This window comes from Aquarana catesbeiana, linkage group LG05 (assembly GCF_042186555.1).
Source record: "Aquarana catesbeiana isolate 2022-GZ linkage group LG05, ASM4218655v1, whole genome shotgun sequence".
In the NCBI taxonomy this organism is placed as follows: Eukaryota; Metazoa; Chordata; class Amphibia; order Anura; family Ranidae; genus Aquarana; species Aquarana catesbeiana.
The window spans coordinates 640,822,714-640,839,323 of record NC_133328.1 but is presented as its reverse complement, the minus strand read 5'-3'; the positions used below and the strand labels follow the sequence as shown (position 1 = coordinate 640,839,323).

The window sequence follows — 16,610 nt, the reverse complement described above, 5'->3', positions numbered from 1 at the left end:
CCTGGGTCAGCTTGGAGCCAGTCGTGATCCCAGGTCACCACCCAGACAGTAGTGCCTTTCATGCAGCACAGGAATTGTACACTTGTACACATTTCGTTAAAAAAAAAATTTTAGTTAAGATTTTATTAAAAAAAAAGCTTATTTTTAAATATATTTTTCACATTTTGACTTTAAGAATATATAGAAATATTTTTTTTTTTTTGCGAAATAAAAAACACGAGAGACTTTTTAGAGTATGTCTGATTTAATGTAAAACTTTATTAACAATACAGTAATACTTTATTAAAACTTTTAAAAATGAATGGTAAGAAATTAAACGTTGAGGTGCCGCATCAGAGCCTGACGTATTTCACTGCACTCTTCTTCCATATCCTGTGCTGCTATTACTAGTACTGGCTCTTCTGAAGATGAATTCCAATGCTGGTGGAAGTCTTCTCCATGACTTTCACAAAGATTGTGAAGAGCACAGCAAGTAAGCACCATGGATTTGGCAAGTTTAATGTCACTGTCATTCCTCTTCATAAGACACCGCCATCCAGGGCTGGACTGGGATAAAAATTTGGCCCTGGACTTCATCCAGACCGGCCCACTTTATTTGTGCAAACAAGCACAAAAACAGTATATAAACTATACGCAATTGTGCAAAAAAACATAAGTAGCATAACATAAGGAGTCCTCACTAACCTCTTTTACTATTTCACTTATTCTCCTCTGTATTTTTCTCATCTTTCTCACATCACTGTGTGAAGTTGAGGGTGAACCAAGAAAGCCATTACTTTGACAGGCTGTCACTGAAACCAGCCCACTGAGCCATCGGCCCACCGGGAAACTCCCTGTAGTCCCAATGGCCAGTACAGGCCTGCCGCCATCTACCCTTAAAGCGGAGTTCCACCCAAATTTTGAACAATATCTGTATGTATTCTCTTCCTTGCCTAGATGCTGACATGCCGTTTAAAAAAATTTAAATCGCCGTAATTACCTTTTATTTTTCTATTCTTCTTTACACTTCCTGGTTCTCCTCCCATGGGAGTAGGGGTGTTTCCTGGGAGCTAGTCTCAGGCTTCCCAGGATGCCACTGAGCATGTGCGGGAACAAGCGGTGAATGCTGGGAGCACAGCATTCACCACATCCAGGAAATAAATGCTTGTGGGCTTCAAATGCCCACAATGAAGATGGAAACCGCCTGCAGTGAATAATATAAGTTATTCTTTCCGACGAAATCTGACACAGGCGGACATATTACACACAACATGTGAGTATGTAATGCTGAGAAGAAAAGTTTGTGAATGAACTCAAAAAAAAAAAAAAAAACCATAGATAGGTGGACCCCCGCTTTAAGTCTTCCGAAAGCATTTTCCACTATGGCCCGTGCCCTGGATGTTTTCTTGTTGTAGGTTTGTTGTTCTGGTGTCAGGCGGCCATTGTCAGGAAATGGTTTCAGGAGCCAATTTTGTAAAGGGTAGGCAGAGTCCCCGAGCACATAATAGCCAACATTCACCCCACAAATGTTCTCAGTGAAAACAGGGTACAGGCCTCCCTGGCCAACCCAATCCCAAAATGTGGACAATTGTAGAACCCAAGCATCATGCAAACTCCCAGGCTTTCCTACATTCACATTCCAGAACAGTCCCTTTCCATCCACTACTCCCTGGAGGATGATGGAATGCCAGCCTTTTCTGTTGAAGTAGTCGGTGTGGTATTCTTGTGGTGCTATTATTGGTATGTGTGACCCATCAATAGCACCAACACACTGTGGAAGGCCCCACCTGTTCTCAAAGTAGTCAGCCATGTCTTTAAGCTTTTCCCTGTCCGGAAAATGTACAATTTCAGGAGCTAGCAATGTGCAGACAGGCTTACAGAAGTCCTGCACACACCGGCACACTGATGATTTTCTGACACCAAAAAGATGACCTATACTTCGGTATTCACTGTTGGTAGCTTCCACAGTGCAATGTCAACTCTTTTCCTCACAGGCAAACTGGCTCTGAAGTTGGCGTTTTGCTTCTCCATCGCTGGACGTAGCTTTGCACAAAGGTATGAGAAGGTTTCCTCAGACATTCTGAAATTGTGCACCCACTGTGTGTGTGAATATCCCGGGATGGTCACATCCCACCACTCATTGGGGCTGGGAAAGAGCCTCAATGACTGGTCAGCAGCACTGCTTTGACAAGAGGAGAAGCATCTAAAAAAAAAAAAAAAAAAAAAAACACAGATGGTAACAGACCACAAAAAATACAACATATTTATACAACATATACATTTTTCATTATTCTTGGTAAGTGTGTCAGGTAGGTGGGTCAGTGTGTGTGTCAGGTAGGTGGGTCAGTGTGTGTGTCAGGTAGGTGGGTCAGTGTGTGTGTCTCATAGGTAGGTGGGTCAGTGTGTGTGTCAGGTAGGTGGGTCAGTGTGTGTGTCAGGTAGGTGGGTCAGTGTGTGTGTCAGGTAGGAGGGTCAGTGTGTGTGTGTGTGTGTCAGGTAGGTAGGTCAGTGTGTGTGTGTCAAGTAGGAGGGTCAGTGTGTGTGTCAGGTAGTGTACCGCCCCAGTCAAACTCCCCACCTGCCACTGTCCTCGGAGCGGGTCGTGTGTGTGTGTCAAGTAGGTAGGTCAGTGTGTGTGTCAGGTAGGTGGGTCAGGGTGTGTGTCAGGTAGGTGGGTCAGTGTGTGTCAGGTAGGTAGGTCAGTGTGTGTGTGTCAGGTAGGTGGGTCAGTGTGTGTCAGGTAGGTAGGTCAGTGTGTGTGTGTCAGGTAGGTGGGTCAGTGTGTGTGTGTGTCAAGTAGGTAGGTCAGTGTGTGTGTCAAGTAGGTAGGTCAGTGTGTGTGTGTGTGTCAAGTAGGTAGGTCAGTGTGTGTCAGGTAGGTGGGTCAGTGTGTGTGTGTCAGGTAGGTGGGTCAGTGTGTGTGTGTCAGGTAGGTGGGTCAGTCTGTGTGTGTGTCAGGTAGGTGGGTCAGTGTGTGTCAGGTAGGTGGGTCAGTGTGTGTCAGGTAGGTGGGTCAGTGTGTGTCAGGTAGGTGGGTCAGTGTGTGTGTCAGGTAGGTGGGTCAGTGTGTGTGTCAGGTAGGTGGGTCAGTGTGTGTCAGGTAGGTGGGTCATTTGCTTACCCTATAGCGCTGCCGTCTTTGTCTTTGCCGCATAAAGGTGTACGTCTCCTCTCGGCTACATATCCAAGCTAGAAGTTATATTTTCTTTTCTGCTGTGTTTCTCATTGCCGCTCACAACCTTCTCTCATACAGTGCGGCATGTTTTTTAAATATGAAGAACCAAAAGGCAACCAGAGAAAAGATGAGCTGCTGGATGACCTCCATTGTTGTTGTTGTTTCTCACGTTTCTTGTCGCACTAATATGACATCACACTAGGCATTTTTTCTAAACCCTGTATGGCCCCTTGTGGTCCGACTCGCAGTGGAAACGCTCACCAGAATAGACCGGACCATTCCAGGCCTTCCAAACTGTACCGACCCGAACCGATCCACTCAGTGGAAACGAGGCATTTATACTTCGTGTTCAATCAAATTCATTGCAATTCTTACAATTAGGCCCCTTTTCACACGAGCCGCTATTCTGCCGCTGTTAAAAAGCATGTTTACAAAAGTAAGGGGGCCAACTATAAAATGCAATTATATATCTCCTGGGGCCCTTTATTACAATCCTGCAATGGGGCCCTTTCACATGTTCTGTAGTGAGCCCCCTTCCTACTGTATTGGGGCCCCCCAGGGTGTCAAAAAAGAAGAGATGTCACCAGCATACAGTGGCGTCTCCAGCTTTCATATTTATGGGGGACAGGGACAAAAGTAGGGGGGCCAACTATAAAATGCAAGGCAACAAAACACAAAAAAGGTCAAGGGGGGTGAATACTTTTGCAAGGCACTGTGTGTGTGTGTGTATGTATATATATATATATATATATATATATATATATATATATATATATATATATATATATATATATATATATATAATTTATATATATATATATATATATATATATATATTTATATATATATTATTTATATATATATATATATATATATATATATATATATATATATATATATATATCATATACACACACACACACAGTGCCTTGCAAAAGTATTCACCCCCCTTGACCTTTTTTGTGTTTTGTTGCCTCACAACCTGGAATTAACATGGATTGTTTGAGGATTTGCATCATTTAATTTACAGAACACGCCCACAACTTTGAAGATTTTTTTTTTATTGTGAAGCAAACAACAAATAGGACAAAATAACAGAAAAAGTCAACGTGCATAACTATTCACCCCCCTAAAGTCAATACTTTGTAGAGCCACCATGACAGCTCCAAGTCGCTTTGGATAAGTCTCTATGAGCTTGCCACATCTTATCACTGGGATTTTTGCCCGTTCCTCCTTGCAAAAACTGCTCCAGCTCCTTCAAGTTGGAATGGTTTGCACTTGTGAACAGCAATCTTTAAGTCTGACCACAGATTTTCTATTGGATTGAGGTCTGGGATTTGACTAGGCCATTCCAACACATTTACATGTTTCCCCTTAAACCACTCAAGTGTTGCTTTAGCAGTGTGTTTGGGGTCATTGTCCTGCTGGAAGGTGAACCTCCGTCCTAGCCTCAAATCACACACAGAGTGCTACAGGTTTTGCACAAGAATATCCCTATATTTAGCACCATCCATCTTTCCCTCAACTCTGACCAGTTTCCCAGTCCTGACTGCTGAAAAACATCCCCACAGCATGATGCTGCCACCACCATGTTTCACAGTGGGGATGGTGTTCTTTGGGTGATGTGATGTGTTGGGTTTGCGCCAGACATAGCGTTTTCTTTGATGGCCAAAAAGTTCAATTTTAGTCTCATCAGACCAGAGCACCTTCCTCCATACATTTTGGGAGTCTCCCACATGCCTTTTCGCAAACTCAAAACGTGCCATTTTGTTTTTTGCTAAAAGTAATGTCTTTCTTCTGGCCACTCTGCCATAAAGCCCAACTCTATGGAGCGTACGGCTTATTGTCGTCCTATGTACAGATACTCCAGTCTCTGCTGTGGAACTCTGCAGCTCCTCCAGGGTTACCTTAGGTCTCTGTGCTGCCTCTCTGATTAATGCCCTCCTTGCCCGGTCCGTGAGTTTTGGTGTGCGTCCGTCTCTTGGCAGGTTTGCTGTTGTGCCATGTTCTTTCCATTTGGTTATGATAGATGTGATGGTGCTCCTAGGGATCATCAAAGATTTGGATATTTTTTTTATAACCTAACCCTGACTTGTACTTCTCAACAACATTGTCCCTTACTTGTTTGGAGAGTTCCTTGGTCTTCATGGCAGTGTTTGGTTAGTGGTGCCTCTTGCTTAGGTGTTGCAGCCTCTGGGGCCTTTCACAAAGGTGTGTCTATGTAATGACAGATCATGTGACACTTAGATTGCACACAGGTGGACATCATTTCACTAATTATGTGACTTCTGAAGGTAATTGGTTGCACCAGAGCTTTTTATGGGCTTCATAACAAAGGAGGGGTGAATACATACGCACCACATATGGTACCACAACATATGCAAAGCTGGAGTTCCTAGCACCAAGTGGCCCGGAGATACGGGGCCCCAAAATCAGTTCGGAAAATGCCATTCTCTGCTGCAGAAAAGTGCTTGACATTTTCTGAACCGAATTTGGGGCCCCGTATCTCAGGGCAACTTGGTGCTAGGAACCCCAAATTTGGTGGATACGGGGCCCCAAAGTCAGTCAACTGTATCAGTCAACTGTGTCCATCTGCAGCAATGTCATTTCGGGACACTTTGAGTTCAGAGACCCCAAATTTTGGCTGCAGCTAAGGGAGCATCTAGGAACCCTTAACTACCGAGTTTGAAGTTCGGGGGACCTATGGCTGCAAATGGGCACAGTGAGGCTGCAAATGGGCAATGTTGACCCTCTTTTCCACTTTCAGTAGCTGCGCATTTCTCACCCTCGTCTTATACTCGAGTCAATAAGATTTTCCCATTTTTATGTGGTAAATTAGGGCCTCGACTTATACTCGGAACGACTTATACTCGAGTATATACGGTAAATTCACTGAAGTGTATTTTTTCCCAAAAAATTGCATTTGAAAGACCGCTGCGCAAATACAGTGTGACATAAAATATTGCAACGGCCGCCATTGTATTCTCTAGGGTCTCTGCTAAAATTATTTTTATATATATATATATATATATATATATATATATATATATATATATATATATACCGTATATATATATATATATATATATATATATATATATATAATGTTTAGGGGTTCTAAATCATTTTCTTGCAAAAAATACTGATTTTAACTTGTAAGCAACAAAAAGGCTTGGTCTTCAAGTGGTTCAATACCCCTGCCCTACAGAAGCATGGACCTTTTTATCTCCCTTACCACCACCTCCTGACCTTGACAGCTATCAATTGTCACAGAGAATCAAACATCAAATTACAAAAAAAAAATCTCTTATGAATTATTTATTAATAAATGTATACAGATAGATGGACCATCACCGAGATTTACTGCCATATTCTTTATATGATATGGGATTTATAAATACACTTTAAAGAGAAGAAATATAAAAAAAGGTTCTAAAATCTAAATAAATCAGATAACCCATCATCATGGCTCCTGTAAAGGTGTCGTCCTGTAAGGTGTCGTCCTGTAAGGTGTCATGTTGTCCTCATCAGATATTTTTCCTGCTTCTTCTTACTGACAGCTGGTACATTTACTGACATGTGGAAGCTCCTCCCTGCACACACTCACACCTCTATCAGCTAGACGTGTGCACTGCCGAAAATTATGTTAGTTTTCGTTTCATTCGTTTTTCTTTTCGTTTTTCGGGTCATTTGTTATGATCGAAATTTGTAAATTAGAAAATCCGTAAATTCGAAAATTTGTAAATTTGAAAACTCAGAAATGTGAAAATCCGCAAAATTCGAAAATAAGAAAGAAAATCTGAAAATAAGAAAGAAAATCTGAAAATAAGCAAGAAAATCCGAAAATTCCAAATAATAACGTCTCTGAACCTTGGTCGTGTCCTGAAGAAGCCTAATGGCGAAACGCGTAGACGCACAAGGGCTCGCTGTACAAACTGTATCATATGCATGTATTTTGCGCTTCTTATCCATTTTGAATACTATGTTTATATTTTGTACTTTGTTCAATAAATGTGATGAACAATAATCTTGGTCATCTCTCCATTGTTTCCTTGCCTTCAAAGTCCGACATTTGGTTACTCTGGCTAGTACCCTTCCCATTTTTCCCTGAATTTACGGATGTGGCAATTGAAGTGCTCCCTTCTTTTACTTTAATAACAAAATAACTAACTAATAATAGCTAACTATTAAATTATAGGTATTGGAATTTCCTGTCAAATTTGACTGTTATAGGGCGTACACACGGTCGGACTTTGCTCGGACATTCCGACAACAAAATCCCTGGATTTTTTCCGACGGATGTTGGCTCAAACTTGTCTTGCATACACACGGTCACACAAAGTTGTTGGAAAATCAGATCATGTGTACGGGGCATTAGACAACGTAACGGATCCGAATTTTTCCAAAGTTATCTAAACAAATGGAACAGAATTAATTAATAATAATAATATTAAAGTTTTTATTATTATTGTTATTTTTTATTAGTAGTTCATTACGTTCCATACGTTTAGATACGGCAATTCTTTATTTCGGATAATTCGTAACTTCGGATAAATTCGTGTTCGTTACGTTCGCTAACAGCCAAATTTGAAAGGAAATTCCAATACCTATAATTTAATAGTTGGTAAGAGTTAAGTTATTATTAGTTGGTTATTATTTCAGATATTAGAATTTTCGGGTTTTCGTTCTTTTGAAATTTCATTTTTATTTTCGATTTGAATTTACGAATATTCTGAAAAATTTGTTCAACGGGTTTTTCGTTAATTCGGATATTTTGTAATTTGTCGAAATTCGTTAAAAAAACGAATTTGGAAGGAAACGAATTGCACATGTCTACTATCGGCTTGCTTCCTATGTTCATCCTCTCTGACCGAAATGATACAAATTTTATAGAACCGGTATAAAAGGATACAGGAGATATGACAGAGCTAAAACAATCCATAACGCACATCATTGGGAAGTGTGGTCAGTGGTCGTTACATTTGTATCTGCTGGTGGTCAGCGCTCCATGGGGGGGGACACGCTCATTTCTCTTTGTCTCACATGCTGTAATCAATACCCGGAGTGCCTCTGTTCACCTGTGAACTATAGAACTACTCCCCCATGTTTTAGGACAGGGAGGCGTTAACCGGTTCCCGACCGGCGCACGCCGATGTATGACGGCAGAATGGCATGGCTTTGCAAATGGGCGTACCCGTACGTCCCTTTAAATTTGCCGCCGTGCCATCGCGTGCGCGCCGGCCGGGAGCTGCGTGAGCCGGGTCGGGGGTCCCACGGACTCGATCGCCGCTGGGATACCCGTGATCGCCGAACGGGGAGATGCTAATGTAAACAAGCATCTCCCCGTTCTGCCTAGTGACAAGTGTCACTGATCTCTGCTCCCTGTGATCGGGAGCAGAGATCAGTGACGTGTCATACGTAGCCACGCCCCCTACAGTTAAAATCACTCCCCAGGACATACTTAACCCTTACACTGCCCCCCTAGTGGTTAACCCCTTCACTGACAGTGTCATTTACACAGGAATCAGTGCATTTGTATAGCTCTGATCGCTGTATAAATGACAATGGTCCCAAAAATGTGTCAAAAATGTCCGATCTGTCCGCCATAATGTCGCAGTCACGATAAAAATCGATGATCGCCGCCATTACTAGTAAAAAAAAAAAATGAATGATAAAATTGCCATAATACTAACCTACTAACCCCTTCCCTGCCAGTGACATTTTTACAGTAATCAATGCATTTTTATAGCACTGATCGCTGTATAAATGACAATGGTCCCAAAAATGTGCCAAGAATGTCCGATGCGTCCGCCATAATGTCGCAGTAACGATAAAAATCGCTGATCGCCGCCATTACTAGTAAAAAAAAAAAAAAATTAATGATAAAATTGCCATAAAAACTATCCCCTATTTTGTAAACGCAAACCAATCAATATACGCTTATTGCAAATTTTCATTTTTACCAAAAATACGTAGAAGAATACGTATCGGCCTAAACTGAGGAAAAAAAATATTTTTGGGGGGATATTTATTATAGCAAAAAGTACAAAATAATGCGTTTTTTTTTTTTCAAAATTGATGCTATTTTTTTGTTTATAGCGCAAAAAATAAAAACCGCAGAGGTGATCAAATACCACCAAAAGAAAGCTCTATTTGTGGGGGGAAAAAAAGGACGTCAATTTTGTTTGGGAGCCACGTCGCACGACCGCCGCAATTGTCAGTTAAAGCGACGGGGGTGCCGAATCGCAAAAAGTGCTCCAGTCAGGAAGAGGGGGGTAAATTCTTCCGGGGGGGTGAAGCGGTTAAGTAGTCCTAACACTTCCTAGAGTGACAACGTTTCTTCTCTATAGATACAGTGCAGAGAGTGAGAGTTGTCACCGTAGGACAGGGAGGGTGTTACTGGAAGGATTACCAGGTGAAAATGAAGGGAAAAAGTAACGAAAAGGAAAACGAAGGCAGCCTCCACATGTGCGGACTGGTAAACTACACTGTATGAGATTTTTGTGTTAGGATTTAGATACATTTTAACACTTCAATCATATAGTTAACACTTAACCCTTTAACTTTATTTCCTTGTTCTAGTCCCCGAAAACTAAATAAGCCCCTGAAAACTCTCATTCGTATTATTGAGCACTGGAAGTGATCACCGTACGCTCTTCAATGCTGAGATTTGTTAGTGCCAAGAATTTGGTGTAGGGAACGAGATTCAGATTTCTGTTTTGTCAGCAGATTCCCTGCTGCATTATAATTCTTCACAGTCCCCCTTCCCCAGATATAGTTACATGACCTTCCCCTACAGCTATCCCGACATGGAGGGGCTCAGTGAAGGTGGTGGTGAAGGTGTGGAGGTGTCTGATCGGGTCACACAGATCATAAAAGGACAGCTGCCCGGCCTCATAATCCACATAGATCCTGACTCTGTTACTGAGGAGATTGTCAGATACATGGATCATTTTATTGTCATGTTTTATGGAATACTGATAATATCTGTACAAACACCAGGACTTCTTATTATTTCCAATCCCTGACTGGCCTCCTCTCCTCTCTATACTGGGATAACACATCCCGACCACCCAACACTCTGACTTACTGACATCTACTTCCCAGTAATGTCGCCCCGAGGAAAATTTCCTGCTTCCTAATACATTTCTATAATCCTGAAATCTCGCCGGTGTTTCTGGACGATTCTGCTTTATATCTGACCAGGATACAGTTTTCATGTCATCTGATATCTGTAGATTATTATGAGCTGTGTTCACATCCAGTAATATGTCTGAAGCTTTCGGTATATTGAAGAATACATTTACCTCTTTTATTATATCAGATAACCCCGTATGTAATGTGTGTGAGATTCCAAACACATCCAGATCCTCTCCGTTATGGAGGAGTCTATCATGTCTCTCTCTGTCCTCATCATCTCCCTCCTCAGTATCACACAAGTCCCCTGTGTCTGATTCCTGTAGGACAGTCAGTGAGTCAGTCATGTTACACAGCTCCTCAATGTCCTCCATCTTCCTGGACAGATCCTCCTTCTTTATTTCCAGCTGATCAATCAAGTCACACAATGAGTGTGAGATCCGCTCTTCCTGGCTGGAGATGTTCCTCAGGACTCTCTTCTCCAGGTCCTCCAGCTGTCTCCTGAGCTCTATGAACAGGGTAGTGACTTTCTCTCGTTCACCAGCTGATTTTTCTTTTACTCTTTGCTTACGTTCCTGCAGACTCTGGACTCTTTCCTCAATCTCCTTTCTATTAGAAATCATTTCCTGCAGAACATTTCTGAGTTTCTGTTTCTTCTTCTCGGAAGCCTCATCCAGAGTCTCCACCTTGTGTCCCCGGTGTTCTCCATCCAGCCTGCAGGACACACAGATACAGGCAGAGTCCTCAGTGCAGTAATATTTGAGTAGTTCTCTATGGATGGAGCATTTTCTGTTCTCCATGGAAGTGGTGGGATCAGTTAGGACATGTTCTGGAGACTTGCTGTGGACTCTCAGGTGATTATCACACAGAGAAGCTTCACATAGCAGGCAGGATTTAACAGCAGGTACAGGAGAGTGAATACATTGTGTACAGAAGATTCCAGTCTCCTTCGTATCCAGCTGAGTAGACCGGAAAGTCTCCACGATGTTACGTAATGTTATGTTCCTGTGCAGTAAAGGCCAATCCTGGAACTCTTCTCTGCACTCAGGACAGGAATAACCTCCAGATCTCTTCTGTGTATCCAACACACGATCAATACAGACCCGGCAGAAGTTGTGTCCACAACTCAGGTTTACAGGATCTGTATAAATGCTCAGACAGATGGAACAGTCCAGCTCCCGTCTCAGATCAGAAGACGCCATCGCTGACAGCAGAAGAGAGAAATGAAACTGAGAGTCTCAGCTGAAAGTCTGAAGGGTGTGTCATAGTTCTATGTACAGGATGGAGTTGTGCTAGTCTTGCAGCTGTTAAAAAGTAGGTACAAAGGTCATTCTTAATGAATACGCCCAGCCAAACTTTTTTCCTTAGTTCTGAATACAATGGGGAAGGATCAGAACTCCAAGCAAGTCTTTACTGCTATCTAGGGCTCCATTAAAGAAATAGAGCTAGAACTCCTAACCCCTGTAAACTTTTTTTTATTTTTGTTCCTGTTACATATCTTCTATCCTGCCGCATTAAAGTCCCAAGGGGAGAATAAATAGAATAGAACCATTGTCAGCAGGACAGGAAATGGAGAAATCTCTCTAACGGTGTCCCAGATAGCAGCAAAAAACCTTACTTACCTTCTTATCCTTCCCGACTCTACACAAAACTTTAAAAGATTTTTTAGCTTGACATACATTTTAATCAATTCCCTGCTTTTTAAACTATAGTGACTTTTTGTCAGAAACCATGAAATCAGACCGAGACTGAAGTACAGTTAAATCACACTTGTTTAATAATAAAAGTAAAAAAGAACAAACGTAGTCAAAACATAGCCAAAGTTCAGTAACCGGAAAAGATAGTCAGCCAAGCCAGAAGTCAGGGATCAATGTAGTGGAATAACAAGCAGGATCTGGAGACAGAAGGGATGTCAGCAAAGAAAGTCTTTAAACAGGAACACCGGAGATGTCTCTGTGATGTTGACCATGGCGAAGGCAGAGATCCACTGGGCTGAACGACTTAAGTAGGCAGGACTGACGAGCAGGATATCATCAACAGCTGAGTCACAGTGGAGAGATAGAAGCTGGCAATTAGCCGACAGCTGAGTGGCCAGCTCTGAAAAGGAAGGGCTGAGCCCAGCCCTGACACTTTTATATGCCATTTTCTTATATTTCTTCCTCACATTGAGTGAATAACCATTGACACGTATGTTTTTCTTTTCTTTTCTGATGCTCTGTTTTGGTGAAATTATTTTGTAATATTTTGGTGCCTGCAGCTTTTTGGTGTGTCCCCTTGCTTGCATTGTGTGAGAACCATGTGCCCAGGTTTCGGGTCAGCATCTGGAGGATCTGACTCTTGTTTAACTCAAGATTGATCTTTCAGGAACTACTGCACCTCCATCTGAAGACACTTACGCATTTGAATCCATGATGTCCCAGCTCTTCAGCATGAACAACGACCCAAAGATTGGTGGGTTCCTTGAGGTACAGCCAAATATTATGTGGCATGGGGAGTGACCTGTCGCCAAGTGTTATTTATGATTGTACTTCCACACCACAGTAATGAACCCATTTCTTCCACTCCTCATGGGCTAGGCGGCCCCTCAGCATCTGATTTATGGTGTGGTAAAACCTCTGACATGTCCCTATAGCTTTTGAGTACATGGTGTCTTCCTGATGCCCAGTGAGCGGCACCACTCATGGAAAACCTTTCAAAGCAGGGACCCCAATGTATCTTGTGCGCAGGCATTTCGGAAGCAAAAGTAATTCCACATTATCTGGGATGCGGTCATGTGCTGGCATGATTTCTGCAAACTTGATCAAATGGTCCATGTCCCGGCTAGGTCTGTGACATTCCCACCACTGCCACCAAATGTCACGGAACGTCCCACACTCCGCTTGAGTGCTTCCGTCATATACCACTTCCTCCCAGTCTGTATACAGATATCAGATATTCCAACCTCTCTGAGCAGAAAACAAGGCGACACTTGCTTGTTGCTACCATGAACTCACTTTATTCAGAACCAGAATACAGTCTTATATACACAGGAGAAGATTACTCAACAATACAAACGTAACCTAATTAACATGAGCTAATTATCTAATCCTTTATACAGCCTAGGTGACTGAGACATGACCTTTCGCCCAGACTTGTGGTCACCGAGCTTCACACAGTTATCAACACAATAGCAGTCGTCCCGTCTCCTACATTGTATAGAGGACAATGTCATTAGCTCATTCAATTAACATAAACACAGGTTGATGACACCAGCATCTCCTCATAGGATATGTCCCAACAGAATGAATCAGTCTTATCAGCAGGGGGCTGCTGGAGGAACCCCCCCTCCCTCTTCAGGGACACAGATCCACAGCAAGGAGTCCCCAACAGAATCAAACAACAAACAATATATACATATATACACGACTGAGTCCGATTAATACAGTTCAAACTGGACCTCCAATGCACCCCACAAAGAGCACCGTTCCATTGAAAATCCAGGGCCCATAATCAAAAGGCAACAGGCTTGCATACAGTCCTCTCCAACAGCCTCTGTCCCGGCTAGGTCTGTGACATTTCTCCCCTTTCGGCAGGAGACTAACACAGGAGGAGACCCCAGACGGGTTGACTCCGAAGTTAGTCCATAGTTCCAGTCCTCTACTGCCTGTACCCACACAGTACCCTAAACAAATTGTTCCAAACAGAGTATTACTCACCCAGCCAACCTCTGCCTCTCTCAGAGAACATATCTGCCGCTGGGGAGAGGCCTGGACTGGCTCTTCTCCCTGGAATCCTTTCTGCCGCTGGAGAGAAGACAGGGTGTCTGGGCTCACTCTGTCATGCTGTTGGGGATCTGGGCCGACTGCCCAGCATCCCTGGGGTATACAGGTGGAGACTGAAGTCCCATCCACCTTCACAGGAAATCCATCCTCTGTTAGTTGAGGGCAGAGTCCAGCAGTCCTCGGCCCTGTTGCCAGCCCTTCTGCTGGAAACCCCACACCATCTGCTCTGGCTACCTGTTGGAGAGGGAGGCCGACTGCCCCACCTCCCTGGAACTCTGTAGTTGTTGCAGGTGATGGCCAGAGGTTGGTAGCACTCTGCCCGGTTGCCGGTGCTTCAACTGGGGAAGTTCCCTGTAACTCCACAGATACTGCTGTTGGTGCGGGGCAGAGCACAGTGAAGTTTGGCCCCAATAGCAGCTCTTCTGCTGGAGGCTCATCAGGTTGTTCTTCCTCAGCAGAAAAGTCTATTAAATCCCCTACCTCTATAACTGGTGTCTGTGGATAGAGGTTCACCATCTCCTGTCCGTGGAACTCAGAAGATGCCATCAGTGCTGAGCAGAGTGCAATGAAGTTTGGCCCTAATCCCAACTCTTCTGCTGGGGGCTCACTCAATGGTTCCTCCTCAGCAGAAAAGTCTATCAAATCCCCCGTCTCTGCAACTGGTATCTGGGGATGGAGGTTCACCATCTCCTGTCCATGGAATCCAGAAGATGCTATCAGTGCTGGGCAGAGGTTAGCAGAGCTCTGCCCGGTTGTCAGCACTTCAGGTGTGGGGATGGCAATCTCCAGATTTTCCGCTGCAGATTCTCTGGCATGCTGCTGGACAGGCACATTCCTCCATCCATGATCATCCCATGCAGAAACAGGATCATCAAGGTCAGTCAGCACTTGCTGCATCCGCCATAAGACCTCCGCCTCCATAGCTGTGGGGGCAGGTTGGCAAAGCACACTATTGCTCTGCCACATTGCCGACTCTTCGGCCAGGATTTCAGGGTTGACAGCTGGTATTTCCTGATAGTCCCAGGCAAAGGGAGCCCAGCCCTGGCACTGAGCAATGTCTAGCAGACGTCTGTAGGCGATCTCTAGCTCCCATTCCTGAACGGCCAGAAACTCCAAATCTTCCTGTGCCCAGTGCACTTCCGAAATGTTCAGTAGCCCTTCTCTGAAATCCATGATTTCGTCCACCTGCCGCTCCAAATCACTCCCAAAGTTAGGGTCCCCTGTCAGCTTCACAAACAACAGTCCCAAGCCGCCGTAGCTTAAGCCTTCCGTTGGGCTGTCATCCGCTATCCAGGGACATGCTTGGGATACATGCCACCGGAGGGCTCTGTAGCTCTCATCCAGCTTTATCTCTGCCCAGACCAGCCTGCTTAATTCAGCTGTCTGCTTCTTGTGTGGTTTTTCTCCCAAAAACCGCACCCGCAGTCCGTACTGCGACCAGTACCTTTCCTCGATGGAGGGGAGAACTTTTCCCTGGTGTCGCTGCTCACGGGCTAGCGCTTCCTTCCAGAGTTTGCAGCGAATAGAATCACACCATCCCAGCAGGACCTGCTCCGATACTGGTCCTCTGTGCTGTATCTGCATCTCTCGCAACCTCCTTCTGAATTCCTCATCCATGGCGGCTGGTATCTGTACCTCTCCTCTCCTGCTATCTGGACCTTGGATCCAGATGGAAGTTTGGATGTCCCAGACTGCAGGAAGCTTTCCCGCTGCTTGCCACCAATGTCACGGAACGTCCCACACTCCGCTTGAGTGCTTCCGTCATATACCACTTCCTCCCAGTCTGTATACAGATATCAGATATTCCAACCTCTCTGAGCAGAAAACAAGGCGACACTTGCTTGTTGCTACCATGAACTCACTTTATTCAGAACCAGACTACAGTCTTATATACACAGGAGAAGATTACTCTAACAATACAAACGTAACCTAATTAACATGAGCTAATTATCTAATCCTTTATACAGCCTAGGTGACTGAGACATGACCTTTCGCCCAGACTTGTGGTCACCGAGCTTCACACAGTTATCAACACAATAGCAGTCGTCCCGTCTCCTACATTGTATAGAGGACAATGTCATTAGCTCATTCAATTAACATAAACACAGGTTGATGACACCAGCATCTCCTCATAGGATGTGTCCCAACAGAATGAATCAGTCTTATCAGCAGGGGGCTGCTGGAGGAACCCCCCCTCCCTCTTCAGGGACACAGATCCACAGCAAGGAGTCCCCAACAGAATCAAACAACAAACAATATATACATATATACACGACTGAGTCCGATTAATACAGTTCAAACTGGACCTCCAATGCACCCCACAAAGAGCACCGTTCCATTGAAAATCCAGGGCCCATAATCAAAAGGCAACAGGCTTGCATACAGTCCTCTCCAACAGCATCTGTCCCGGCTAGGTCTGTGACAGTCCACCCAATATGTGGGGATATTCATCTTCAGATGGGTCAAGAGTCAGGAAATCAACAGCTGGTACTTCAAGTAGAGTCGGTGTGTTCCAGGTCCTGGCTGGGTCCGCTTCTTTTGACATTGAGCAGATCACA

General features: G+C 43.9%; 1 protein-coding gene across 1 annotated transcript; it reads right to left on the bottom strand.

Moving 5' to 3' along the window:
- Window positions 1-6,266: 6,266 nt before the first annotated feature.
- LOC141145611 (E3 ubiquitin/ISG15 ligase TRIM25-like) lies at window positions 6,267-11,573 on the bottom strand. Its single transcript, XM_073632439.1, has one exon. The coding sequence runs from the start codon at window positions 11,491-11,493 to the stop codon at window positions 9,907-9,909; it is 1,587 nt and encodes a 528-aa protein (XP_073488540.1). The 5' UTR covers window positions 11,494-11,573; the 3' UTR covers window positions 6,267-9,906.
- Between the last annotated feature and the right edge of the window lie 5,037 nt (window positions 11,574-16,610).

Coding starts and splice junctions, on each gene's coding strand:
- LOC141145611 (XM_073632439.1), bottom strand. CDS start 11,493: ATGGCGTCTTCTGATCTGAGACGGGAGCTGGACTGTTCCATCTGTCTG.